The following is a 14,443-nucleotide window of genomic DNA, read 5'->3' as shown; positions in this document are numbered from 1 at the left end:
CTCATAAGGTTGTTGTGAGGAAAAATGAGCTAATACATGTAAAGTGCTTAGAACTACACAATAGTGCTTGCCACATCATAAGCTCTCAAAAAGTGTTAACTTCAGAAGGAAAAAAAAAACCCGTAAATCAAAGAAGAAGGGAAAATTCAATAAACAATGCTGGGAAAATTGGAAAATGGTTCAACTTAACACTCACTTCATGTGCTATGCCTACACAGTGAACTAAAAAAGATAACATTAAAAAAGGAAGTCTTAAAACCAACAGGAGGATTTAAAAATATTTATAAATATCTGGGTGGCTACTTTTATTAGAAAAAGAAAAAAAATCACAGAGAAATCATCAATAGATGTGGTCTATATAAAACCCTCAAATTTCTTTATGCTGAAACAATGATCCTAATAAAAATATTCATAGAATAAAGAAGATTGTTAACAAAAGCTCATAAAAATTAAAGAAAAACATTTAGATTCCCAATTGATAAGTGGGCAAAAGACACAAACAGAGTATTTTAAAGACAGGAAGCATGGTTCTTGATAAATATATGGGAGTATAGCGAACCACGTAATATTGCTTACTTCAGGGTCAGGCTTTGCTTCCCTTCATTGTATTGTCTTAAAATTTTCCTGCTCCCTCACTGTGAAATGCAAACTAAAAGTTTGTTTGTCCCTCTAATCTACATGCTCTCTCTCATCACCAGGTTTTCACAGATGATGCATGTCCTCTTCGGTTCCCTCCCATTCCTCTTCTCCCCCTGGAAAACCCTTACTCATCCCTTTGATTTCAGTTTAGATATCACTTTCTCCTAAGGGTTTAGTTTCTGACCATCTTGATCTGATGTTATAAACAAAAAAATGAACTAATACCGATCAAAGATGTGTCTGGTATGCTAATTATGACCTCCTTACGACAGACTAAGTCAAACCTCCAAGTCTTATTCTAGAATCGAAGTTTCTTCCATCATGTCAAAGTCACAGCTTCACAGTCCAGAGAAAAGAGAGATCACAGAAGAGGCTGGTACTTGTCATGTAAGAATTTAGTTCTGGGCAGTGGGGAGTTACCCTTGGAGCAATTTCCAGAGAAAGGCTGATTCTAACACCTGTGAACAATTTAGTCAAAGTAGCTTGCTCAAGGGAAGTGAGTCAGGGAAACAGAAACAAATGTCACTTCTATGTGTTAATAATGTGTTAAACAGGTTAGTTTGCTTTACACTTCGAAAAAGTGTGGTGCAAAGTGAGGTTTTTCGGTAGCTCAACTTTAAGAAGTGCCCCAACTCTGTTCAAGATGTTTAGGAACCAGCTGAGACATATGCTCAACACACCTATTTATCTCTTCTATAGATTGGGGCTGATACTCTGAATTTGTTGGAAATGATTAATAAGCTCAAAGCACAGAAATTAAACACACACACAATAAAAACAGCAAAACTATGTAATTCTGTGTGTCTTTAAAGCACATTATGATTTAATAGAAAGAGCATGAGATAAGCTTTTATCACCTGCATTAGTGCCTTTGGCAAGTAATTAATGGTCCTCGGGTAAAAATCTACACAGTTAAGAACATGTATTCTATATGGGCATTTTAAAGAATAGATTAAATCATGTATATTAAAGCACTGTCTAGGTGCTACATAAAAATTTTAAAGATTACTGCTATCCCCTGTTTAAGAGCTTCTTAGTAAGGTATTAACAAGGTCAGAAATAGAAATGACTGAACCCAAACTGGTATATACTTGTGTACCATACTTGGTACATAATTCCCAAGTATCTACCCTCTTCAGTTACCCTTCAAATAGCTAGTTTACAAGGTTTGTTATTTATTTATCCTATGGTAAATATAATTTATCACTAAAAAATTAGATATCTGAGTATTTCACAAAGGTATCGCACAACCAAGTATCAAATAAATTTCCTGGTATACTCAATACCAGGAAATGCAGTTTTTATCTTTGTATTATTTTGTTGCCCATAGTCACAGTTCAAACAAACAAACGAACACCGTGGAGGCTGCAGGAGTTCAAAGGCCTGACAAGTGCTTGCCTCAACAGAAAATAAACTAAGGTATAATGGCTTTTCATTGAGAAAGGAAAAAACAAAGCATCAGTAAGGGGAAGCAAGGATGCCACACACCACAATAACCACCAGGAAGGCTTCTGTTTGCCAACCAAAGCCTCAGCGACCACTGCTGCATCTGAGACGCCGCACAGTTTAGGAGTAACCGGCACACAGCCACATCACATCCATTTACCAGTTTTTTGGCTCAGACGTCAGCAGCTCAGCTGCTGTATTTCCTTATCCCGATGACGAATAATTAAAGAGAGCACATAAATGTTTAAAAATAATTTCATCTATTTACAGGCTCCAATATTTCCTCACAGTACTGCTTTTCTACTATGATTTACCAAAAACTCTTTCTTGATTTAACGAAGTATATTTGGGTGAGGTATTATGAATCTCTTGCCCTGACACTAAAATTTTTAAAAAGCTGTATAGGTGGTAAGACATTAAATATGAACTTAGAGGCATCCTGTAAAAGCTCAGGGGTCTTTAAGACATATTAAAATTAACTGAAGGATCAAGAAGTCACCTGAAACTAGTAAAACAACATCTTCATATATTAATTATGAGTTGACTGACTATAAACATATGTGTCCCATGTGATACACCTAAATTTCTGTATGTTTCTTCAAAGCAGTTTGAGTCATTATTAGCTCTTATTCCAACGAACATGTCATTACTGAAAACATCTTTGGGACTCCTCCTTTTCAGACTAAGGGCCAATTTAGAACTCACATAAGAAAAAGACTCATTTTAAGCAACAAAAAAATAGTATTACTAAACTTGACATTTGCTTTGTCAAAAATTTTCAAGTATAACGTTTTTCCTATCACATTAAAAAAAACAACATGCTTCATTTGACAATAGCTTCCAAAAATGTATTTCCCTAAAATGTGCTCAAAGGCGGCAGTATTTGAAGTATGTACATCATCTCTAACAGCGACTCTTCAGAAGGCGATGATATTCACTTGGCTGTATTTAATCTTAGATGCTTGTTTTAAAATCTCTCCACATTGTTTTATGTAATCGAACCTTGCAAGTACATCTCAAGGTTCTTTTTAAGGATTGCATACTTATCTACTCAAAGAGGTGAACCACAGTTGATGCAAAACAACTGTTTCTGCGTAGTAGTATATGGACCGCAGCCACTTGCCATGGCTTTTGGAAGTACAAGTCAAGTCAGAAACACAGATTATTCAGTGTGTATCAATTATTCAGTCACCTTCGATGAGTAATGTGAACCCTTGTTGCACTAACACCCAAAGCCACGACACTCCTACAAATCAAACATCACAGAAAATGAAGTTGCTCAAGAAATCTTTTGACTCAATTCAGAACTTCAATTCTAATCACACTCTTAAATCAAATCTTCCTTCAAACTACAATTGTGCATGTAATTAAAATTGATAATTAGTTTTAATACTATCATTAAATTATTACATATATATAATAAAGAGCTAGGCTCACTTATTAGTGTTCTATGAAATGTCACCTACTGTGCTAGATTTTCTATGTATCCACACAAAGACATCTAAGACCTAGGAGCTAAAAGTCCAATAGGTGAACAAAAAATCATATTCCACGTATCCCCAAATAGCCAAGACATAGAAACAATCTGAGTCCATCGATAGGTGAATGAATAAAGAAAATGTGGTATATGATTCCAGTGGAGTATTATTCAGACATAAAAAGAAACACAAAAAATCCTGACATCTGCAACAATATGGATGGACCTGAAGGCATTATGCTAAGTGAAATAAGATAATCAGAGAAAGACAAATACTATATGATTTCACTTACAGTGGAATCAAAAAAACAAAAAACAAACAAACCCAAAAACCAGAAAACAGAACTCATCGATACAGACAACAGACTGGTGGCTGCCCAGAGGGACAACCGGGATGGCAAGGCTGGAAATAATGAGTACAGGTGACCAAAGGGTATGAACTTCTAGTTTTAAAATAAGTAAGTCCTGGGGACATAATGTACAGTAAGGTGACTATAGTTAATTATGCTGTACTATATATTCAAAAGTTGCTAAGAGAGCAAATCTTTAAAGTTTTCATCGTAAGAAAAAAGTTCTGTGAAGTGATAGATGTTAACGAGACTCTTCTGGTGATCATTTTGCAACATATACACATACTGAATCATGTTGTACACCTGAAACTAATATAATGTTATATGTCAATTATATCTCAATTAAAAAAAGAAAGATTATATTCTAACATGGGCATTTACCAAAATTTGCCTAAAAAGACAGATAAGAACAAGTGCTGGGTGGGGATGCAGAGAAATTAGAACTCTCATATACAGCTAGAGGGAGTGTAAAATGACAAAGCAGCTTTCAAACACAGGCTGGCAGTTCCTGAAAATGTTAAGCATCACGCTATGACCCAGCAATTCTGCTCCCCAGATATATATACCTAAGCACATAAAGAATATTATCTTCACACAAAAACTTGAAGCATTATTCATAATACCCTAAAATGGAAACAATATCCATCAAAAACAGATAGATAAAAAATGTGATTAACCTATACAGCGGAATATTATTTGGCTATAAAAAGGAATAAAGTACTGATGCTATAATGCCAGTAAACCTTGAAAACATGTACAGTACAAGAAGCCACTCATACGAGAGCACATATCGTACTACTCCATTTGTATGAGATGTCCAGAAGAGGCGAATCCACAGAGACAAAAGTGGACTAGCAGTTGCCAGAGTCTAGGGGAATGAGTAATGGGGAATCACTGCTAATGGGGATTGGGTTTCTTTCTGGGGTAATGAAAAGTTTAAAATTATAGTGGAGATGATTGCACAACTTTGTGAATATACTAAAAATCACTTAACTGTATATTTTAAAAGGGTAAATTTCAAAATATGTGAATTATATCTAAATAAAGCTGTTATATTTTTTAAGATTTTATTTATTTATTTTTAGAGCAAGGAAAGTAGGGAGAAAGAGAGGGAGAGAAACATCAATGTGTAGGTGTCTCTCATGTGCCCCATACTGGGGACTGGGGACCTAGTCCACAACCCAGGCACATGCCCTGACTGGGAACTGAACCAGCAACCCTTTGGTTCGCAGGCTAGTGCTCAATTCACTGGGCCACATCAGTCAGGGAAAGCTGTTATTTTTTTATTTTATTTTTTTAATTTAGCTTGCCTAGAGGAGTCGGAGTGAGGTTACTAAGATGGGTCTTGAATCAAAAGCAGGAGTTTGCCCTATGCTAAAGGAAGGTCCTCCAAAGCTGATAAGCTTATGCAAAAGCATAAGGCACGCCAAGATGCCAAGGAATGGCAGAGTAGGGCAATGGTAAGACGGTCAATGCTGCTAAAACAAAGGTAAGGCATATAATATAAAGTCTGGCGCATCCTTCTAAAATGTTCTACATACTGTGATGACTAGTCTCTTTTTATTAAACTCTTAAAAATAACTTTATTTTATTTTATTTAAACATTTTATTTATTTTCCTTTAGAGAGAGGGGAAGGGAGGAGGCAGAGAGATGGAGAGAAACATCAATGTGAAGTTGCCTCTCACATACCCCCAAAGTGGGGACCTGGCTTTCAACCCAGGCATGTGCCCTGACTGGGAATCGAACCTGTGACCTTTGGTTCACAGGCCAGCACTCAATCCACTGAGCCACACCAGCCAGTGCTATTAAACTTTTGAGAGAAGTGGTTTTAGTGGAGGCAATGTACAGAATGTTCATTTGGCATTCTGAGCTTTCCAGGCACTTTGTGGCCTTGCCAGTTGCTAAGACGACTTGATTGACAGTTGCCAGTCGTCTTCTTGACGACTGCCCTGATGCTACCCTTAGCGATGTATCATGAATACACTTTTCTGAGAACAGCCCAGAAATCATATAAGGCTTACTTGGAACAATATCAATGCTGGTAGCATTATCATATTTCCGAAATAAGGCCAGTATCTAGCCTCTTACCAAAATGACTTTCAATCTTCTGCTACAGTTCAGCAATCTTGCAACTAACATGAATGGCATAATGCACAGGCAGCAAACACAAGGCCCGCAGGCTGAATCCAGCCCTCCATCTTATTTTATCCAGCCCTGCACGTTGTTTCTACCTGGCAGCAGTGCCAAGTTCTCGCTTAACTGTTAGGGAGTAGTTACATTTATACAGTCCTAAAATTACATTTGGCCCTTTGAAGGCAACCATGAGGCTGGTGTGGTCCCCAGTGAAACAAGTTTGATACTCCTGGCATAATGGATTATAAAGAGACTTTATAAGATGCTAAAGATAAAGACTTTATCTTATAGGCCAGTGGTATTTTGAAGTGTGGTACCTATATGATAGGAAATAAGCATTTATTAGTTCTATGTTTCTTTTTTTACCATTATCTTTTGTTTACTGGTTTTCTGAGAAAGGTTTAAGTTTCATTTTAAGTTAAAGTCTTAAAATGACTGATGTGAAAAACAGAAACAGGGAAGGCTCATATCAAAGGTACAGCCTCTGAGTTAGACCCTGAAGGAGGAACAGAATTTTGAATGAGGAAGAAGTACTTGGGGCAGGCAAGGAAAACTGCACAAAGATACGGAGGTGGAAGGTATGTCAAGATCTGAATAATGGCGAATGATCTTTGTTTGGGAGCATTTGAGTGCTGGAGAGTTCAGAACTTTAAATTTTATTTATTATCAAGAGGCCTGTGCAACTTAAAAATCAGTAAGAAAAAGATAATGAGAAACCCAAGGCTGGAGAGCCATTTGGCTAGGTCATGATGGCAACTACCTGAGAAAAAGATTAGAATATAGCAGAATAAGAAAGGGAAAATGTCGAATTTTAAGTAAGTTGAGATTGACATGTGTAAGTACCAATAAAGAGTTGTCTGTGCATTATCTTAGTACTCTGATTTATAATATCTACTCTGGTTGCTAAGAGGCTTTTCACGTTACTTTTTAGGAATGATTAAGCTAACTGCCATGTAAGTAAGGTTCTGTGTATGTACCGTATAAACAGAATTTTGCTAGCACTGGTTCTATTCATTCAGGTGGAAAAAAACATCATGGCAAAGTAAAACAAGTGAGGAACATGTACAGACTTGTACTTTTGCTATTTATGTAGCGATTTCCTTGTATGTCAATGCCATTGTTCACAACCTACAATTTTTAAAAAGTGGTGGCCCAAGTGATGAAACGTTAGCATAGTACAACCCAACTTCCCTGTACGCTAATTATCAAGGAAAAGAAGCGATCAAAAGACAAATTTTCTTTAAAGAATCTATTCAAATTCTGTAATGGTAGTTTAATGTATTCAAACAATCTTTTTAAACTCAGTATGAAAGTATCACTGCCATACACAATCCTTTTATTATTAAGTTAGTTTTATATTAATAAAGTTTAACCTTTTCTAATAGGTTATTTTATTTACTAGAAATTAAACTCCCAAAATGCTATATTCCTACTTCAAAATGGCCACGGCCAGAAACCACCCTGTGAACTTATAAACAAGATGTGTTGCAGGGGGGACACAGATTATCTATCTCCAATATGCTTACTTGGTTTTAACTCACAATAATCACAGCTGGCAAGCAGTGTCTATTTTTCTAGTCAGTCCAGTGAAGAAATTCATAATGTATATATGGGTAAGAGAAATAACAAAGTGGCATTCACTGGATTCTTTAAAGAAGTAATTAGATTTTAGAAAGACTTTACTTGAATTCCTTGATCCCTGCCAAAGTCCATCTGTTTACACTAGTTGTTTGGAAACACTCAATAGGGTATTTCCAAAGAGCAATGGCAGGTCAAGTTAGGAACACGTGACTTACTCTTTAATTATATTTGAATGGCCCACAGTGAAATCAGATTCCACATAGGACACTGGAGAAAGCCTCAATTCTCAATCTTCAAAGAAAAAACCATTAAAAGGTAATGCTAAATTGAAATTTTCTCATTACAGATTAAAACCAAATGTAACTTTTAGTATATTAGATTTCTAAAATTAAAATTTGAGCTTTAAGTTAAAAAAAAAAAGAATAGTTAATTACGCTCAACATGGGCTAGTTGCATTATCTCAAATGTTGCAAGCCATTATATTTGAATGTAAGATAAAAGGAAATTAGCCTTAATTTAAAAATGGTTTACTATTAAACTTTTGGTATAAGTCTATTCTATGTCTTCACAATCCACATCTAAAAAACACTGGACAAAGACTCAGACTCAAGTTCTAGTTCTAGTCATTTTTAGATATGCATCCTCAAGCAAGTTATGCTCTTTTGCCCAAGCCCATTTGTAAGAAGAAGGGGTGGATTTTGATCACTTCTAAATCTCCTTCTATCTTAACAACTATAAACTGAAAGGCTGGCATTTCCCCAGTCCTGAGAAGGTTCCTTTATTTTTCTCCCCTTTTAACAAAGATAGTCCTTAAATTTGTCTGTGATCCAAGTCAGATTAAATTTCTACAAATATTTTTAAACAGGAAAATGATGTTCAAGCTATCACTCATCAGCCTTTTCCTCCTATTTGTTGGTTACACTGTGGGGGACACGACTACCGCAAGTTCTATGACAGTCACTAATACCATGATGGATTTGAATTCTACGGCAACTATGGATTCCAAAGCAACTACGGATTCCAAGGCAACTATGGATTCCAAGGCAACTACGGATTCCAAGGCAACTATGGATTCCAAGACAACGCCAAATCACCAAACAACCCTGATTTCCGCGATGAGCCCAAATTCTAAGACAACCTCACACTCGAATCCCAAGAAAACTGTGAAAACAGCAGTGACCTCAAAGACAGCCACCACCACGAATATGACAACTATGAAAAATGATGGCACCACACTGAATCCAAGGGACAACATTCACGTTCTTTTCTATGTAATATTTTTGCTGTTTTGTGTGCAATGAAGCTGAGGCGAACTTGCACTGCCTGCATTCCTATCTCCGTTCTTTATCATCTGCTAAATGACAACAAACATGCTAGGAAAATCAAATTTAACTACTTCTAGGAAATCATCATTATCCTAGTTTAATTTGGTTGTTTGCATATTTTAATTGTGTAAACTAATTATTACCTAAATATGATTTCCTTCTTATAAATGCTAAAAAAGCACAAAATAGCAATGTTTGCAAAATCAAATTGAAAATCAGATTTTTACACTGAAGGTGTAAGAGAAGAAGTTATGCTGGTGTTTAACCAAAATATGTTTCTATGTGACAGAGAGAATGGGTGGGGGATGAGGAGTGATGGGTGTTGTTCTTATATTATTTTATTTTTTATTAAATAGACAAAAAAGTGCTAATCTAATAAGTAGAAACAACAGTACTCTATGAAACAATACACCTGTGTCACCCTATTTCATGAATGTGTAATAGTAATACATTGTTACAGTAAAAAAATTGCCTATCTGCTAACCTTTGTGATACATACTACAGCTACTCCAATGAAAAGATTCTCTTGCTTTGAGCAGCCCTTTGTTTTATATTTCAAAAGGTCGTTTGTAAATCAGAGGCCTAAAATTCAGATTTCTTCCTTATAGAAATAAACCTTATAACTACTGTTGAGATTTTCATGTTGTTCTGTTGATACAAAGCTTAATCTAAACAAAAATCTAGTGTAGAATTTCAACAGGGATAATAACCATGCTATTAGCAGTGCAGTTGTTATGGTCTGAAACTCAACTCTGGTTCTTTAGCTTGTGCTACCAGGAGTTAAATACACGAACCCGTGGAATTCCCAAACAAACTTCAGCAATACACTGACCACAAATGAATCACTTGGGGGTCCCTGTTAAGTATACAGGATTAGGTTCTACCTCTGAGACTTTGGTTTGGCAGCCCAAAGTAGGGCCAGGGATTGGTTTGTTTGAGTTCTCTAGGTCATTCTGATAACTAGGTAAGGAACAACTAACAACTTCTCTCAGTTTCAGCTTATACACATGTCAATAACGGTTACTAATTATACCTCAGAAGGTTATTGTGAGGGTTAAATGAAAAGTTATAAAATAGGCACAGTTTGTCTGATGCAGACAAAATGCTTAGTAAATGTTAGCTGTTATTACTACTACTACCACCCGAAGAGCAACTGCCAGGAATTACAATATTAAAGAAAACTCTTCATTGTAACTTTTAGGTTTTATATTTTTTATTAGTCTTACAAAAATAGTATGTGTTCTTGGCAACAAGTCTAATAGTACAGAGATATACAACAGAAATATTACAATGGGCCCTCTACCTCCTCCAATCAGACTCCCCTGAGATAAGCAAGGTAAGCAGTTCAGTGTGTATACTCTCACACGATTCTCAGTCGACACACACACACACACATGCACACACACACATGCATGCACACCTTGTTATGTGTCAGAATCATCCTTCTGTGTCTTTTAAAAGCAGCGTGGCATTAGGGGACTTCTGTCACTTTTACCAGCTCAGAATCCATCATTCCTCATTCTGGTATCAGGGATGCAATTTTCCCCCGGGTGACCCTGCCCCTGTAATTCCCTTTTCAGTTGAGTAGGGCTGGCTTTACCACTGAGCTACAATAATGAGCACATAACTCAGCCATGAAATTCCACCCCCCTTGCCATAGCAACTGCCTTAAGAATTAACATGTGACTTAAGCCAGGCCAATAAAACCAGCACTTCTGCTGTAACTACTGGGAGACAGGTGTTTCTACACTGGGGTCCTTAAGCTGGGAGAACACAAGCCACTGCTGGCTATGGCTTAGGAAGAGCTGCTGAGTAATAAAATTAACATAAAGACAGTGGAGCCAAGAGACAGAGAAGACAGACACCCTCCAGATGACACTGTCCTCAGCGCTGCATGTAGTCACACACAGAGCCAGGCCAGCCCTTGATCTTCTTAGGGACATGCATCAACTGACATTCCCTTTAGCTTTACAACTTTGAATTTTGTTCTGTCCCTTGTAACAAGCAAAAAAACAAAAACCAAAAAAACCCTTTAACACACTACACATTACTCCATAACACTCACCTATCATCATTTATTCAAAAATTCAAACACTAGTGATATTGCATTCTTTTTTTCTTCCGCCACTATAAATACTACGGCAACAACTGTCCTTGTATTTACGACACTTGAACTACTACGGGGCAGGAGTGTAAGTACATGGGAGCAATATCAAGAAAACATTAGAAACTAAATAAGGCCAAAATTAAGGGGCCCCTTGCATGCCTCATTAAAGCACCTGGGCTTTACATGGGGAGTCAGCGTTGCTATTTAACACACTGAGAGAGACAAGGTTAGTTTTGCAATGGAAACCTCCTCCAGAAGCCATATTAAGATGGGCTGGAGTGGCGACCTGGAGACTGGGGGATAGGAGGATAATGCTGCATAGTCCACGTAAGAGCTGATAAAGAGTCTCAGCAATGGCAGCAGGGGAAAATGGTTCCAAAATACAGTTGCGAGGTACCTAAAATTAATATTAAGCTATTGGGTGCTCTTCCCTCCTGGAGCTAAGGCTTCACACCAGGTGAGGCTGCATGCCAGGAAGAGTTCTAGTAAGTCTAAGTAAGAAACTGAAAGGACTGAAAATCTAAAATTGGCAGTGGTCCTATCAAAAAAAACCCAAAAAATAAAAAATGAAGAAAACCTCAAACATTCTGTACAGAATTTTATAGGTCACAAAACACTTGGGAGAGGCAGACGGCATAGTTTTTTATAAGCACATCCCATCCCTTTTTTAAAATATGAAGAAACAGACTCAGAAAAATTAACTTGTCTAAGCTTGCACAGCTAACAAGCAGTAGAGCAGGGAATCCTCGGCACTCTCATACATGGGTTTCCTGGACAGCCCATTGATCAGTCCCAGAGGGTGCGTGCACCCGGCCCATCCTGCCTTCATCTGGCCTTTCTAGATCATCACTGCGAAGGAACCTCATCTTATACATTCCTTCTGACTGTGAAGAAAACAACCTTCTTTGAGGTTTCTGAGAAATCTTTACTCATAAACTAATTAAGAATTTAAAGGGAGAGGAGGATACACATCTACCAATGTTTCACTTTTCATTACTTAGCTAAATTAGGGAAAGTCAAAATATACTGGCTGTATTAAAGGTTAAGGTTGGAATATAAATATGGTTCATCTCAAAAATTACCTTAGGCAATTTAAAACAGCAACTGAGAAAAGGCTGGAGAGAAGACTTTCATGGGAAGGTGAGGAGATATTACTCAGAATTGTTAAAGAGGAAAGCTGAGGGTATGATACCCTAATGCCCCAGTTCTTGGGACTTCTTAGTCTCAACACTATCTGAGTTATCTGATTAAGTGAGTTTCCCATCTTCCACCTTCCTTTCTTCACTCCTTCCCCATTATTTCTCAACTCCCATTTATTTTCTATACACATCAAGTTTTTGCCACCCATGGCTATTAAGTCTACTGGCATAATTCCTCAGTTCATATAAATATGAACTTAACTTCATATAAAGTTAAGTTCAGAAACTCAGAAAGACTAAGTAATTCCTACAGCTAGTGAAGAGTAACACTAAGACTAAACTGTCCTTGATATTCCAAAGTCCTTGATATCTCAAAGCCATTCCAGTAGTCTCTATTATATGACATTATCTCTAAGGTTCAGTGAGCCATGAATTTATGTCACACTAAGCAGGAAGTAAAGAAATAAAACTGACCAAATCATGTCACGGATGAGTTCTCAAAAGGCAGGCAAAATGAAGCAGAAAGAAACAACAATGAAAGGGCACACAGCACAGGCATCATACCTATTGTTAAGGAAGAGCTCACTGCCTTACCATAAAAGCTTTCTAGGAACTAGACTTAACTGAAGACAGCATGAATAAATACAGTCAATTTTCCAGGCTGTCACCTCCTACACCATCTTTACAGAAATCTCCCACAGCTTCTCTGAACTATTTGTTAAATCACACTGATGCCACCTTATACAGCACATCACCAAAAGTGCTCAGAAACAGATGCTTAAAATTTCATTTCTGCTAAAAAGAAAAGTTCCTGATGATCATGTTGTGGATATTATCTAATCAGAATATACCTAAAAACAAAGGATCCTTTGTAATGTTTTTTAGTCTTGCTAATTAATCCACTGTAGGTAGTATTAAAAAGTTGATGCAGGAAAGAGAAGCCAATATCAAATAGGTAACATGAAAAGCAATTTCTAATATACTGCACATTATTTCGGGCCAAGATAGCTATTTACCCAGCTATATTCTCCCAGGTAGATTCGTTTTCAATTCTTATCAAGTCAAATGGGAAAACCCAAACTTGCTGACATGCTCACACTCTCTCTGTGTATTTGCTAGCATTTTTAAAATTTTGTTAAGAGAAACTACAACATAGTATCCCTTACCTCCGTGCAACATAATAAAATATAGGATTCCCAGCTTTGGAAGTCCCAGCTTGGTAGAAAATACTTAATGTTTTCAAAGCCTTGAATTCTTCTTTTTCATGTACTTGATGCCTGCAAGAAGAGAAGAACAAAGCAGTCACAGGCTTTATATTGTCCATTAAGTGCACAAAAATCTACAACTGGACCAATAATAAAATGTGCAAAGTAACAAAATACCCAGAGAGGTAGATGGTGTGTCCTTCTCCCCTCCTTTGAAGGGCAATTTGGCAACAGGTAACAAAACGTTTAAGGAGTCACTCTTTGGACCACACAGAGTGGTTCTTAGGACTATCCTAAGAAAACTAGTGGACAGGGATATTAACTATAGAATTGTTTTTAATCATGGTTTTTTTTCTTAGATGGAAGTTTTTGAGTAACTTATTGGTTTTTAAGAGTTCAGTTTCTCAACCTTTTCATTCTCATGAATGGTATCAGCACCTTTTTCAGATGATTACTCAGTTGTACCCCTGCTTCTTAATAGTCCATTCTAATCTCCCTGATTCTGAGTATCACTTTTATCATACATTAAGTTCCCACCTGGGGGATGTGGCTCAGTTGGTTGGGGCGTTGTCCCGTAACCAAAAGGTTGGATTGACATATTCATATGTTTTAATAATATCAAAGAATTAGAGTCATGTGTACTGAAATATGGTCTATAGTAGTTCCCTGTTACTCCCCTGGAATATATTCCAAGACCCTCAGTGGACACTTGAAAGCACAAATAGTAAAAAACCCTATATAAGCTATGTTTTTTTCTTATGCACACACACCTATAATAAAGTTGAATTTATAGAGTAGGCATAGTAAGATTAACAGCAATAATAATGAGACAGAACAATTACAAACTATAACGAAATTCATGTGAATGGCTCTGTGCTCATCATGAGGTAAAACAAGGACTACTTGAACATGAGCACTGTGATACCACAACAGTCAATCCGAGAGTGGAGACGGCCGCCATGTGAGTAACAGGCAGCAGCGTCTACCGCGCGCACACCGGACAAAGGGATGACTCACGGCCCAGGCCGACAGTGCAGGAT

The 14,443-nt window shown here is 37.1% G+C and overlaps 1 protein-coding gene across 9 annotated transcripts in view; it reads right to left on the bottom strand.

The window, feature by feature from the left end:
• Positions 1-14,443, bottom strand: part of NF1 (neurofibromin 1) — a 226,277-nt gene that overhangs the window by 76,203 nt on the left and 135,631 nt on the right. For all 9 annotated transcript variants that reach the window (XM_036033383.1, XM_036033384.1, XM_036033379.1 and 6 more), the window contains one exon: positions 13,365-13,475. In XM_036033383.1, coding sequence (XP_035889276.1) covers positions 13,365-13,475 — 111 coding nt within the window. The remainder of the gene's footprint in view (positions 1-13,364; positions 13,476-14,443) is intronic.

This window comes from Phyllostomus discolor, chromosome 8, assembly GCF_004126475.2.
Source record: "Phyllostomus discolor isolate MPI-MPIP mPhyDis1 chromosome 8, mPhyDis1.pri.v3, whole genome shotgun sequence".
In the NCBI taxonomy this organism is placed as follows: Eukaryota; Metazoa; Chordata; class Mammalia; order Chiroptera; family Phyllostomidae; genus Phyllostomus; species Phyllostomus discolor.
The sequence above is the reverse complement of the archived record's forward strand: the minus strand, read 5'-3'. Positions and strand labels throughout refer to the sequence as shown.